This window comes from Equus przewalskii, chromosome 9, assembly GCF_037783145.1.
Source record: "Equus przewalskii isolate Varuska chromosome 9, EquPr2, whole genome shotgun sequence".
NCBI lineage: Eukaryota > Metazoa > Chordata > Mammalia > Perissodactyla > Equidae > Equus > Equus przewalskii.
The window spans coordinates 78,313,325-78,326,094 of NC_091839.1; the positions used below are offsets into that span (position 1 = coordinate 78,313,325).

The 12,770-nt window shown below is 41.4% G+C and overlaps 1 protein-coding gene and 1 pseudogene across 1 annotated transcript; both read left to right on the forward strand.

The window, feature by feature from the left end:
- The first annotated feature begins 8,604 nt into the window (after positions 1–8,604).
- LOC103541598 (trace amine-associated receptor 6) lies at positions 8,605–9,642 on the forward strand. Its single transcript, XM_008508435.2, has one exon. The coding sequence runs from the start codon at positions 8,605–8,607 to the stop codon at positions 9,640–9,642; it is 1,038 nt and encodes a 345-aa protein (XP_008506657.2).
- Positions 9,643–10,115: 473 nt separating this feature from the next.
- On the forward strand, positions 10,116–10,708 carry LOC103541597 (trace amine-associated receptor 6-like; annotated as a pseudogene).
- The last annotated feature ends 2,062 nt before the right edge of the window (positions 10,709–12,770 follow it).

The window sequence follows — 12,770 nt, forward strand, 5'->3', positions numbered from 1 at the left end:
GGCTGGGAGAAAAAATGGTCTGGCAGGGAGACAAGCCTATGCTGTCACTGATTCAGGTGGCAAAGATGTGTGAGTTTCACATAGGCTAGAGGACGCGTGGAAACTGGTCAGGCTCAGTCCTTGTTGCAGGTCTTTCAGTTCAGACAAGTTGTGACACATCCACCAGGACTTGAGGGGGATGTTGGAGAGGTCAAACCAGCACTGATCACAAGCATCAGGCTCTTGGGGTTGGGAATGGCTCCTGCAGGGAAGCCTGAAGAACCCGGATGGGTACCGCCGGAGACAGACGTTATTGGGATGCTCATTACACAGAGGCCATGACCACCAAGCAAAGGTTACACGGAGACCAAATTTCGTATAAAATTATTTTGCTCCTTTTCTTCTACTCTATCCTTCTCCCTCTGGGATAGAATAGGAATGAGGGTTAGACAAAGAATGAAAAACCAGACAGGCCCCTTCCCTAAAACCAGGTTTTTTAAGATTAGACCCGGTGAGCACAGGGATACTCAATGAGATACAGATGGAAGTTTTAAGCTGGAGTAGACCGAGATGGAAATTGTAAACACTCAGAGTAACTAGACAGATGTGAGATCTACCTGCGATCTAACAAAGGGAAGAAGAAGGAAGATTTCCTAGAGCAAGTTTAGAGGCTGTGATCGCAGAAAACATCATTTCGTGTTGTTTCTCACCAGAAAGAGTTCCATAAGCAGTAAACACACATATCTAAGAAATATTTACTATACACAAGTGAATTATGTGATAAATCAAGACAAGAACTGATACAGTGTACAGAGTCCATTGACCTCCCCAGCTTCCAAGGACACTGTGCCTGGGCCCTACACAGAGAAATGTGTCTGGGCTTGGGGTCAAAAATGGCCACTTTGGCCCTGACTCTAAGGCACAAGTTACAAAGAAGATGTCCTGCGTCATGTTCCTTGTCTGGGTTGGCCACCCTGATGGGCACCTGACTGGACTTTAGAAACATCCCATCCATGGGAACAAAAAAGATAGAAGCACCCCATCCGTGGGAACAAGAAGAAATAACTCAAAGTATCCAAATGTCAGAAACCCTGAGTCAGAACCTAGAGAAACCTTAGGATAAAAGGGAGTCACAAGCATAGAACAATTGGGAGTCTCGCTGAGGAAAGGATGCTTTGCCTCAGACCCGGATAATCGGCACTCCCACCCGCTGTACAAACTATTGGGACTTCCCCGGCTGATTGTGGTGTGGGTGTTGTAAGTACCAATTTCTTGTTCCCCTTTATCATTGCTCCACATTCTGTTTCCCCTTATCAATAAACTTTGATTGCTTAAATAGCCAAGTAGCCTTGAAGTTACTTGTCACTCCTTGCCCTTTGTGGCTGCGGGCAGCATACAGTTATGCAATATCTTGAATTGCTTATACTGCTAACTAGGTATATTGATAGTGTGTTATCAGCCAACCACCGTTCAGTGACAGTTGAGCACTTTGACCCTGCTTTGTGTTCTTTACCTTTAGCCTCTAATCCAGGAAGACAAGAGTACAAAACATTTCTCTCCCCTTTCTCTCATTAACAAACTTCTGAGTTTGGGCAGTGGAGAGACCTCAGAGAATCATTAACACATCTTTCTCCCAACTCCAACATAGTGAAGAATGTCTCACACTCTCAGTCACTGGGGACATGGTTTGTTTAATTAACTTTTATTTTAGGAATATCTGTGAAGATCAGAACCTGTAAACTGATTGTCAAGTGCGGACATGAGACTGAAAACTTTAGATGATGCAAGACAGTCAAAGTTTGCCTCCAGATCCTGCCCTAGGTGTTAGAGTCCTAACCCCTGAGAAACGGGATTGCTGCCTAATCTTCACCTTTATCTGATGCAGGTGCGTTTACTCAGCATGGTCTAATGAGCACAACAGGAAGATCACGCACATGCAGGAAGTTTAGAGCCCTTAGGAGGAGCCTCCGATTTACGCGGCATCTCAGCACGGGGCTGGCTGCTCTCCATAGCCCATCCCCCAATATGAAAGTTCAAAATGACCTAGATTCTGCTAATAACTTTCAATGATGTAGCAAAAAAGAAAGCGGAAAAGTGCAGGACAACCCTTTTTTTTTTCTTCATAGACATTTCATGTCTCTTTCTCCGTGTGGTTGATTTCTTGGATGTCTGCTTACATCGGATCACGTCAGGACTATTATCACTCAGTATTACGTCGCTGTGCTTAATGCTTGGAGTTGACCAGATGCTGCCCTGTTTGTTTTGAGGGGTTTAATAAGGGCTTAGCTGCTAAAATACCATCTTTGTGATTAAAATACTGGTGGGTTACCACAGTGGGTCCTAGGAACTTGGGTTTCAGAAATAATAAAATTGGTTAAAACAACTTGGGAAAACAACAGATAATTACTAACTATTAACTTTGCCAACTAGGTACATGATAAAGAGCAGCAACAGCAGCATGACAACTTTAGGTACTTTGCCATAATTTCAGAAAAGCAAAGTACATTTTAATATCAAATGTATAGCAAAGACATCATTAAAACATAAAGGACAGTCCTGTAAATTGAATAACCTTCCCATCATGAGACGTTTGTCCCACTGTGCTTATTTCTTTCATTTTCCTCTGATCCATGAGAACTTCGCCCAGTCCAGCACCGATTCCTAGACTGGCACTTGGACACAACTGGGTTAGGATCCAAGACAACACTAAAGTGCATAAACACTGAGAAATGACTTTAGAAACATGTTTCCTTCTGTGTAGCTTCCATACCTGGACTCCTGGCCTTCACCTGAGAACTCTGCCTTCCAGCAGGCAGATGAGGAGGTGGGCCTCCTCCTGTGCCTCCTTGTTGTGTTACAGCATCTCCCTCCATCCTCCCTAAAACCCCCAGTGCCATCAGGTTGTACCACCTCTGCCCCTCTTCAGGACTGCCAATCACTGACCTGGGGTCCTCCCTCCCCCTTCACTTTAACTTGAATACCCAGCACTCTGCCACTGTCTCCAGTTCTACTCTCAATAGACACAAAACGCAAAACATAACACTTGCTATAAAATGTGCTTTAGAAATATTAACTCCAATAGTCATCATAACAACCCCATGAACAAGGAACTATTGTTATCCTGACTTCATGGCTGAGAATCCTGAGGCCTCAGGATAAGAGATTGGGCAGAGCTGGGTTCAAACCTAGGCAGACTGGGTCCAGAGTCCATGTTCTTGACCCTGTGCTGAGCTGCCTCTCGGTTCCTGGAAATCCTCTTCTTCATGCTTATCACCTCTGCCCACCTCAGTCTCTCACTCACGTAGTCATAACCAGGACTTGTAATTTACAGGCCACAACCTCTTCTCTGAAATCCTTGGGACTTCCAAAAATCAGAATGTTTTTATTTGGAAAGGCACATCCATTAGCTATTTTGAATATAGCAGTGAAGTAGGTGAATAAATTTCTAACCTAGGTGATTTATAATTAAGTAGCCTGAATGTGGCAAATTATTAAACAAACATGGCAGTAAATAGATAAGGTTATTATGACACTCAGTGCTTAACCAGTGCATTTGGGATACAGAATTGAATTTCTGTGCCCAAAAACTGATGATGCAAACTCTGGTCTTGGTGACCACCTGCTGATCTTCACAAAGGAGCTCACGTTCCTCTCTCTATTAGGTTCAATGGTAACTCTCCTCTCCTCACCCCATTCCCCCACCCCCCCCCCAGCAAAAGAAAGATACGTCCACCTCCTAACCCCTAGACCGAGACCTTCTTTGGGAAGAGAGTCTTTACAGATATAATTAAGTTGAGGTTCTTGAGATAAGATTACCCTCTGTTGCCTGGATGGGCCCTAAATCCAAGGCCAGTATCTGATGAAGTTCCATTTGTTTATTTTTTTCTTTTCTTTCTCTTGGAGTAGACATGGTATTCGAAAAGATCCTTCTAAGAACAAAGTCAAAGAGTGCACTGCCTGTATCTTCTTCAAGCAGTTGCATGGTTTCACATCTGAGCTTTAGTTCTTTAATAGATTTTGAGTTAACTTTTGTGTATAGTGAAAGATAATGGTCTACTTTCACTCTTCTGCATTTGACTGTCTAGTTTTCCCAGTACCGTTTATTGACAAGACTTTCCTTTCTTCATTATATGCTCTTGGTTCCTTTGTCGAACACTAGCTGTCCGTAGATGTGTGGTAATATTTCTGGGCTTTCAATTCTGTTCGACTTTCTGTGTGTCTGTTGTTGTGCCAGTACCATACTGTTTTGATTACTGTAGCTTTGCAGTATATTTTGAAGTCAGCAATTGTGATGCCTCCAACTTGTTCTTTTTTCTCAGGATTGCTTTAGCTGTTCAGGATCTTTTGTTGCCCCATATGAATTTTAGGATTCTTTGTTCTATTTCCATGAAGAATGTCATTGGGATTCTGATTGGGATTGCATTGGATCTGTAGATTGCTTTAGGAAGTATGGTCATTTTCACTATGTTTTTTCTTCCAATCCATGAGCACGGAATCTCTTGCCCTCAGGCCTGAGGGGCAGTCTTTTTACAATGTTGTAGTTAGGAGTTTTATTTCTCCTTCTCATTCCTCCATTGGGATTAGTCTTTGAAACTACTAGGTACATCTTATTTTCAATTCCCTTCCTATTTCCTACTTTTCTATGAAATATTTTGCTTCATTGTGTCTATTTTTTTGTTGGGTCTGAGTAGCTGAATCCTTAGTTGTGCAAACAAATTCTTATTAGTGGCTGTTTCTTTCTCTACCTCTAATTAATTAAACTCTTTCTGATTAATACATCAGCTCCTCAGTCTGACAGGTCACAAAGCATTGATTAGATGGCTGATTTTTTTTCCTGAGGATGCAGTCTAATTACTTGAATCAATTGGGGAGGCCCTCTGGTCTCTTGGTTCCATTTTGGATTGTTGGGTCCATCTCATGTTGCTATAGGGGTGGGGCTGGGCACCCTAGACTCCTTCCTTAATGATTGTCCTCTCTCAAGCCAAGGCTCAAAGCTCATCACTCTCAGCTTGTTTCGATTCTGTTGATTTCAGTTGCACTTTCTACACTTGTCACAAATGGGGCCCTGAAAGTTGTGGGGGACAGGTGAAAAGGAGAAACAATATGTATCCTGACTGAATATCCTGAGAATTAGCTCAGACAGAATAACTGAACGTTACAGCTGGTAGAAACTGGAAGATATCGAGCTCTTTGTTTATAAACTAATTTATGGAGGTGGAGGGTTCTGTCCATGTTCTTCCTGGAACAAGCTCCAGGCCTCCCCCCACCCCCCATCCCGCCACTTCCAGACCACAGCAAGGCTCTCATCTCTCTCTCTCTTTTGGGGGTACACTATTTCTACTGAGTTAAGTTTCCCTCTGCTAGGAAAGGTCTGAACACCCCATCGATTGTTCCACTCCTTTTCTATTTCCTTCTTCCTAGTGTATATTACCTGAAAATTCTTCAAATATTGAAACAGCATTTTTGCATTACCCCATTTGTAGGAACCACTCTGTCTACACTTGCTTCTCTCGGAGCTTACTGCGTCATCACTGGCTATTGTCACTCACCTTTATCATCCTTCTCACAATTTGTATTCATAGATCCATGTCTCTGTTTACTTGTTAAGGTTTCTTTCCCTCTTGAGACCGCAGGCTTCATGAGGAAAGACATCACATTGTTTTGTTCATTACTATGTAGCCAGCTCCTGGCATTCAATAAAAATGTATTGAATGGATGAATTAATGAATATATCTCAGAAAAATGGAGGGAGGTATAAAGTTATTTCTTTCCCCAAAACGGCTGTATCATGTGATACTCTTTTATTGCCAGGAACAATGGTTTTCACTGAGACAGGCCATTGAAGACCTTTGCCCCTCAGAGGACATTTGGCAATGTCTGGAGACACTTTGGTTTTTACATTGGGGGGATTTTACTGGAATCTACTGGCATCTAGTAGCAGGGGTGTGGTTAAAACACCCTTCAATGTACAGGACAGATCCCCACATCAAAGAGTTATCTGAACTCAGATGCCAATAATGATGACGTTGAGAAAGCCGGGCCTCAACCTTTGCCTGGGTGAGCAATTGACATTATTCTACAAAATCAGACTCTCAGAAAATATTAGGAATAATCTGAAAGATCATTGGGTTAAGAGTGTTAACTTTCTTAGTAGACCATTCCCTTACACCATGCACAAAAATCAACTCAAAATGGATTAAAGACTTGAATGTAAGACCCGAAACCATGAGACTTCTACAAGAAAACATAGGCAGTACGCTCTATGACATTGGTCTGAGCAGCATATTTTCAAGTCCCATGTCTGATCGGGCAAGGGAAACAAAAGAAAAAATGAACAAATGGGACTACATCAAACTAAAAAGTTTCTGCACAACAAAGGAAACCATCAACAAAACGAAAAGACAACCTAACAACTGGGAGAAGATATTTGCAAACCACATATCAGATAAGAACTCATACAGCTCAACAACAAAAAAACCCAACAATCCAATTAGAAAATGGGCAAAAGATCTGAACAGAGATTTCTCCAAAGAAGAAATACAGATGGCCAACAGGCACATGAAAAGATGCTCAACATCATTAGCTATCAGGGAAATGCAAATCAAAACTACAATGAGGTATCATCTCACTCTGGTCAGAATGGCTATAATTAACAAGACAGGAAACAACAAATGTTGGAGAGGATGTGGAGAGGTGGGAACCCTCGTACACTGCTGGTGGGAGTGCAAACTGGTGCAGCCACTATGGAAAGCAGTATGGAGTATCCTCAGAAAATTAAGGATAGATCTACCATATGATCCAGATATTCCACTGCTGGGTATTTATCCAAAGAACTTGAAAACACAAAGGCATAAAGATACTTGCACCCCTATGTTCATTGCGGCATTATACACAATAGCCAAGACTTGGAAGCAACCTAGGTGCCCATCAAGGGACGAATGGATAAAGAAGATATGGTATTTATACACGATGGAATACTACTCAGCCATAAGAAATGACGAAATCCAGCCATTTGTGACAACATGGATGGACCTTGAGGGTATTATGCTGAGTGAAATAAGTCAGAGGGAGAAAGTCAAATACCATATGATCTCACTCATAAGTAGAAGATAAAAACGACAAAAGAAACCCACATAGCATTGGAGATTGGACTGGTGGTTACCGTTGGGGAAGGCGGGAGGGGGGAGGGCAAACGGGGTGATTAGGGTCACATGTGAGGGGATGCACTATAATTAGTGTTTGGATGGTGAACATGATGTAATGTATCCAGAATTTGAAATATGATGTATATCCAAAAAAAATAAAAATTAAAAAAAAAAAGAGTGTTAACTTTCTTGATTAGGAATCAGATGGCCAGATGGATTAGTAATAATACCTATGGCACTTTATAACTTGAAAAGTGAGTTCACGAATATCGATAAGGTCCCGGCCCTGCAGTGGCAAGAGTCTTGAGCCCTTCTTTGAGGAAGCTGGGTAATGCTTTCCCTTGCTCTGCAGTGTGCCAACATTCCAGAGATGGGAAATTACCAAAAAATGTGTTCCCAGTTTCCAGTTTTCTGCTCAACATTTCTTATTTGACTTCTTTTAGCATTGGGAACAGAAAGTTCTATCACCTGGAACCACAAAGGTACAGTCAGAGGGGTCACTGTCCTTTTCTCATGTGGATGGAGAGAGCTTGCAGATGTGCTCTGAGCAACAAGGTCTGGAAAGGAGAATGGATCTGCTTCCTCCAGCACTGACAGTGGTGGTGCCTCAGACACGCTGGTGTGTCTGCATACCATGCCGTTTTTCAACTCTTTTGTGTAATGTAATTCCTCAATCTCAAGTTGTGCTCAATGTGTGCTTACATTTCTGCTTGTTGGTGGCCAGTGCAGATGCAAAAATGATTCTTAACAGGAGAGAAAAACCAAGTATTGACTCTCAATGCTTGTACCTAACTGTATCTCTGTAACCAAAATCCAGTAAGGTGGATTGAAAAAAGGGGAAAACTTCAAGTCTGCATACTAAGAAAAGAGAACTCATTGGCCCCAAAAAAGATAATGGCTCAGCTAATGTCATATAAAGACATGTTTTGTAGAATAACTTTCTTAATAATCACTATTGAAAATAATCTTCCAAGTTCACACCTTGAACTACAGGGATTCCATCTGGGGATTTTCCCATCGATGGCAAATATTTATCTGGAAGGAGTGCATGCTATAGGCAGTAACGCAGGTCAGATGACGTAGAGATAAAGCTAACAGGAGGTGATCCTTCAACTGTGTAATTCCTTCCCACATCAGTGCCTGTTGCAAAGAAGAACTCTGGAGGTAAAAAAGAAAAATTTATGTCTACGACTAAAAGGAAATTTTACCAAATTAAGGCAATCATGAATTAATTACTTGAAATTAACATCCAGTAATCTTGTATAATTTAATTTTTGTTCGATTTTATTTTGTTATAGAAAAACTTGAGATTTATAATAAAAATCTAAAATTGAAAAACCATTAGTAATAATATCTGATAATTTCCTCAGGTATCCTGGGGTACGTATGTTTTTTCCCCCAGGAATGTAGAAAATTAGAATCCTATGTTCTTTATAATAATCAAGAAGGAAAGAGTTCTCCAAATGTCAACAGCAGCATCATGAGTGACCACTGGTCCCCCCCTGCAGCGGAGCAGCTCTGCTATGAGAACGTGACTGGATCCTGTGTGAAAACTCCCTACTCGCCCGGACCCCGGGTCCTTCTGTACGGCGTCTTCGGCTTGGGCGCTGTGCTGGCTGTGTTGGGAAACCTTCTGGTGATGATTTCCATCCTTCACTTCAAGCAGCTGCACTCTCCAACCAACTTTCTCATTGCCTCTCTCGCCTGCGCTGACTTTCTGGTGGGGGTCGCTGTGATGCCCTTCAGCATGGTCAGGTCCGTGGAGAGCTGCTGGTACTTTGGGCGAAGCTTCTGCACTTTCCACACGTGCTGTGATGTGGCTTTTTGTTACTCTTCTCTCTTCCACTTGTGCTTCATCTCCATCGACAGGTACATTGCTGTCACTGACCCTCTGGTCTATCCCACCAAGTTCACGGTGTCTGTGTCAGGGATGTGCGTCAGCATCTCCTGGATCCTGCCCCTTGTCTACAGTGGTGCCGTGTTCTACACAGGTGCCTATGACGATGGGCTGGAGGAATTATCCAGTGCTGTCAACTGTGTAGGAGGCTGTCAGACAGTTGTAAATCAAAACTGGGTGTTGATAGATTTTCTATCCTTCTTTATACCTACGCTTGTTATGATAATTCTCTATAGTAATATTTTTCTGGTGGCTAGACAGCAGGCTAAAAAGATCGAAAGTACTGGTGGCAAAACGGAATCATTGTCAGATAGTTATAAATCCAGAGTGGCCAAGAGAGAGAGAAAAGCAGCTAAAACGCTGGGTGTCACGGTGGTGGCATTCACGATTTCATGGTTACCGTATAGTATTGACTCATTAATCGATGCCTTCATGGGCTTCATAACCCCTGCCTATATTTATGAGATTTGCTGTTGGGGGGCCTATTATAACTCAGCTGTGAACCCTCTGATTTATGCTTTATTTTATCCTTGGTTTAGGAAAGCCATCAAAGTGATTGTGAGTGGTCAGGTTTTCCAGGACAGTTCTGCAAGCATGAATCTGTTCTCTGACCAAAGATGAGCTATTGTACCGAGGAAGCTGAAGATATTTTTACATTTTCTAAATGAAATGAGTTTTTAAAAGTCTAATAAGGAAACTAATAGAGAGAAAACAAATAGCTCTTTAAGTTTAACAGGATGAATCAATGTTTTCCAGTCTTGTTAGGATATGCCTTCCCCTGTCACTTCTCCAAAGACATTTATTTGACTAATCAACGTTAAATCCCCGTTTGTTAACTGCTGCGGAGCTCAGCGTACCCGCTCCCTGCAGACACTCCCTTCCCTCCCTTTTCCCCTCTGCTCCATTGACTCTTCCCTTTGTAACCTGAAAACATCTTTGTTTTCTTTGATTGTTTTCCTCTTTTCCTTACAACGTTTTCTATTCACTCCCAACTTGTCAAAAATGCCTCTGTGATTGGCTTTCACTGGGGTGTTGCTTCTTTTCGCTTTGCTGGTCTTCCCAAGGAGAACTTTTGGGTAGCAACGAAATCTATAATGCTTACTGTCTGTCCAGTGTCTGCATCAGGAATTTGCTCCAGCGTCTCCTGGATCCTACCCCTTGTGTACAGTGGTGCCCTGTTCTACACGGGTGTCCATGACAATGGGAAGAGGAATGAGTGAATTCCCTCAGCTGTGTAGGTGGTTGTCAGCTGGTTAGAAATGAATTTTGGACATTGATAGACTTTCTATTTTCCACATAGCTTTCTTAAGATGATTCTGTACATTAATATTTTCCTTCTGGTTAAAAAACAGGCTAAAAAGATTGAAACTATTCGTAGACAATAGAATCATTATTGGGAACTTCCAAGACCAGTGTGACAAAGAGAGAGAGAAGAGCAGCTAAAACCCTGGCATCATGGTGGTAGCGTTTTGATCTCATGGTTACTGTACGTGACTGATTCACTCATTTGATTCCTTTTTGGGTTTTATAACACCTGCATATGTTTATGAAATACTTTGCTGGTTCAATTCTTATAATTCTGCTGTAAATCCTTTGATTTATGCTTTATTTTAGGAGAGCAATAAAACTCATAACTGGCCAAGTATTAAAAGACAGTTTATTAACCATAACTTTATTTTCTAAATAGGCCTAATTTCAAATTGAGGCATTTGGTGACATACCAGGAATTTCCTGGTAGCTGTGACATGAAATACACTGCATGAAAATGTCCATCAAATGGGGGAGGGGAAACGGTGCCTCAGTTTCCGCAGCACGACTTCATGCTTTCCTTTCTTGGTGAGGTGAGCATCTTTATGTATTTGATAGAAACATATTTACTAAATAATGGTAGATACAAGGTTCATATTTCTAATTTCCTCAAATCTGGGCTGTCCCCTGCTCTGTCAGTTGTTATTTTCCTCTTCCAGGCCTCCTTTCCAGGTCCCTTTCCATCCATGTCAGAGGCTCCTGTTCCCTGTTCCCTGGGAAGGTCTGTGTCCCCGTCTCTCTCTGGACTCAGTTAACTTTGCTGTCATGTCAGCAGCTGGTTTCCTGGGGTCCCGTCTTTCTGGGTTCTGAGAGCTCTCTGAGCCTCATCCAGCAGCTTTCCAGCCTCTGGGCAGGACTCCCATTATATAATTGGGGAGATCTTGTAAATGTGGGAATAACCGTGAGCAGGTGGTACAATTTCCACCGTAGTGATTGTCCTTTCCTGTGGCTGTTCCCTCATTTCATGTGTTGTTTTACCCTCTCATCTTGATGGAGGAAACTTTCTGTCATTTGCTTTGTGTAAACACTATCCAGAGCTTATACATTGTACATGATTAAAAATAACAATGTACTGTGAGCTATGGGAAAAGGATGGATTATGCAAGAAATGTTCATGAGGCAAATAAGTTTTTGGAAAATATCGTTAAGCATCCTGCTTCATGTATTTCACAAAATCAAAACTGATTTCTTACAGATGTTAAAAAATTAGAGAAAATACAGCTTTTATAATTTTTCATTGGTGGAATTATACCAGAAAAGTCATATAAATTCATACATTCCATTTAAATTCTTTAAACTTTGAGATCAAACACAGCTGGGACCCCCCAGTGGTGTAGTTGTTTAGTTCATGGGCTCTGCTTTGTTGGCCCAAGTTCATGGGTTCAGATCCCGAGCACAGACCTATGCACTGCTCATCAAGCCATGCTGTGGCAGTGTCTCACATACGAAATAGAGGAAGGCTGGCACAGGTCTTAGCTCAGGGACAATCTTCCTCACACACACACACACACACACAAAAGCCATGTTAAGGGAAAAAAAGACAAACTTAGAAAAACTATTGGTAGCATACACAATGAAGAGAGAATTAATAGCTTCAAAAATATAAATGCTTTTTACAAAACAGTAAGACAGAGACGAACATTCCACTAAACAAATAAACAGGCAATTGTACAGAGGGAAAATACAAATGGCTAATAAATACGTTAAAATGCCAAATGTATAAATAATCAAAAAATGCTAATAAGAATGCAGTAGGGTTTCATACATCAGCTGAGCAAATATCAGAAGCACCAATAAGACCCAATGTTAATTAGCGTGTGGGAAATCAATGAGAGGTGAGCACAATCACGTGCATCTCAGGAAAACACGATTCAGTCTCTCCTTTCTGAGGTGAATTAAAATATTTATATAAATTTAAATCATACACGTCACTTGACTCTATAGTTCCATTTTTAGCAAGTAATCCTAAGAAAAGAATCAGACAAGGAAGCAAACACGACCAAGACATTCAGTGTAGAACTCTTAATTTTGAACTTGAAATACGTAGATCAATATGGGATAAATTAAATAAATTGTGCTCCGACTATGTCATGGAATGTAGCGAAGACATTAAAAAGTGCTAACAAGTTCTATATAAATTGACATGGAAAAAAAACCATAATGCATCTTTTGACTAAACACAAAAAACCCCAAAAAACCCTGACCCAGATTATAAAACAGCATATGTCAATGGCCCCCACGTAGGCATATACTTCTACATGCTTTTACAAAGTCTAACCTTATGTGCAATGCACCGTGTGTGTGCATAGCGGGATTTACTTTGTCACTTACCATCATGATGTTTGGGATGAAATAAACATATTAAAATTGATATTACCAGTACATGTCTCTGTTCTTATCTGAGCATTGAATTAGGCATGCCTGTGTATATCATTGTTTTA

Bases quoted from the DNA above. Each gene is read 5' to 3' on its own strand.
- LOC103541598 (XM_008508435.2), top strand. From the start codon at position 8,605: ATGAGTGACCACTGGTCCCCCCCTGCAGCGGAGCAGCTCTGCTATGAG.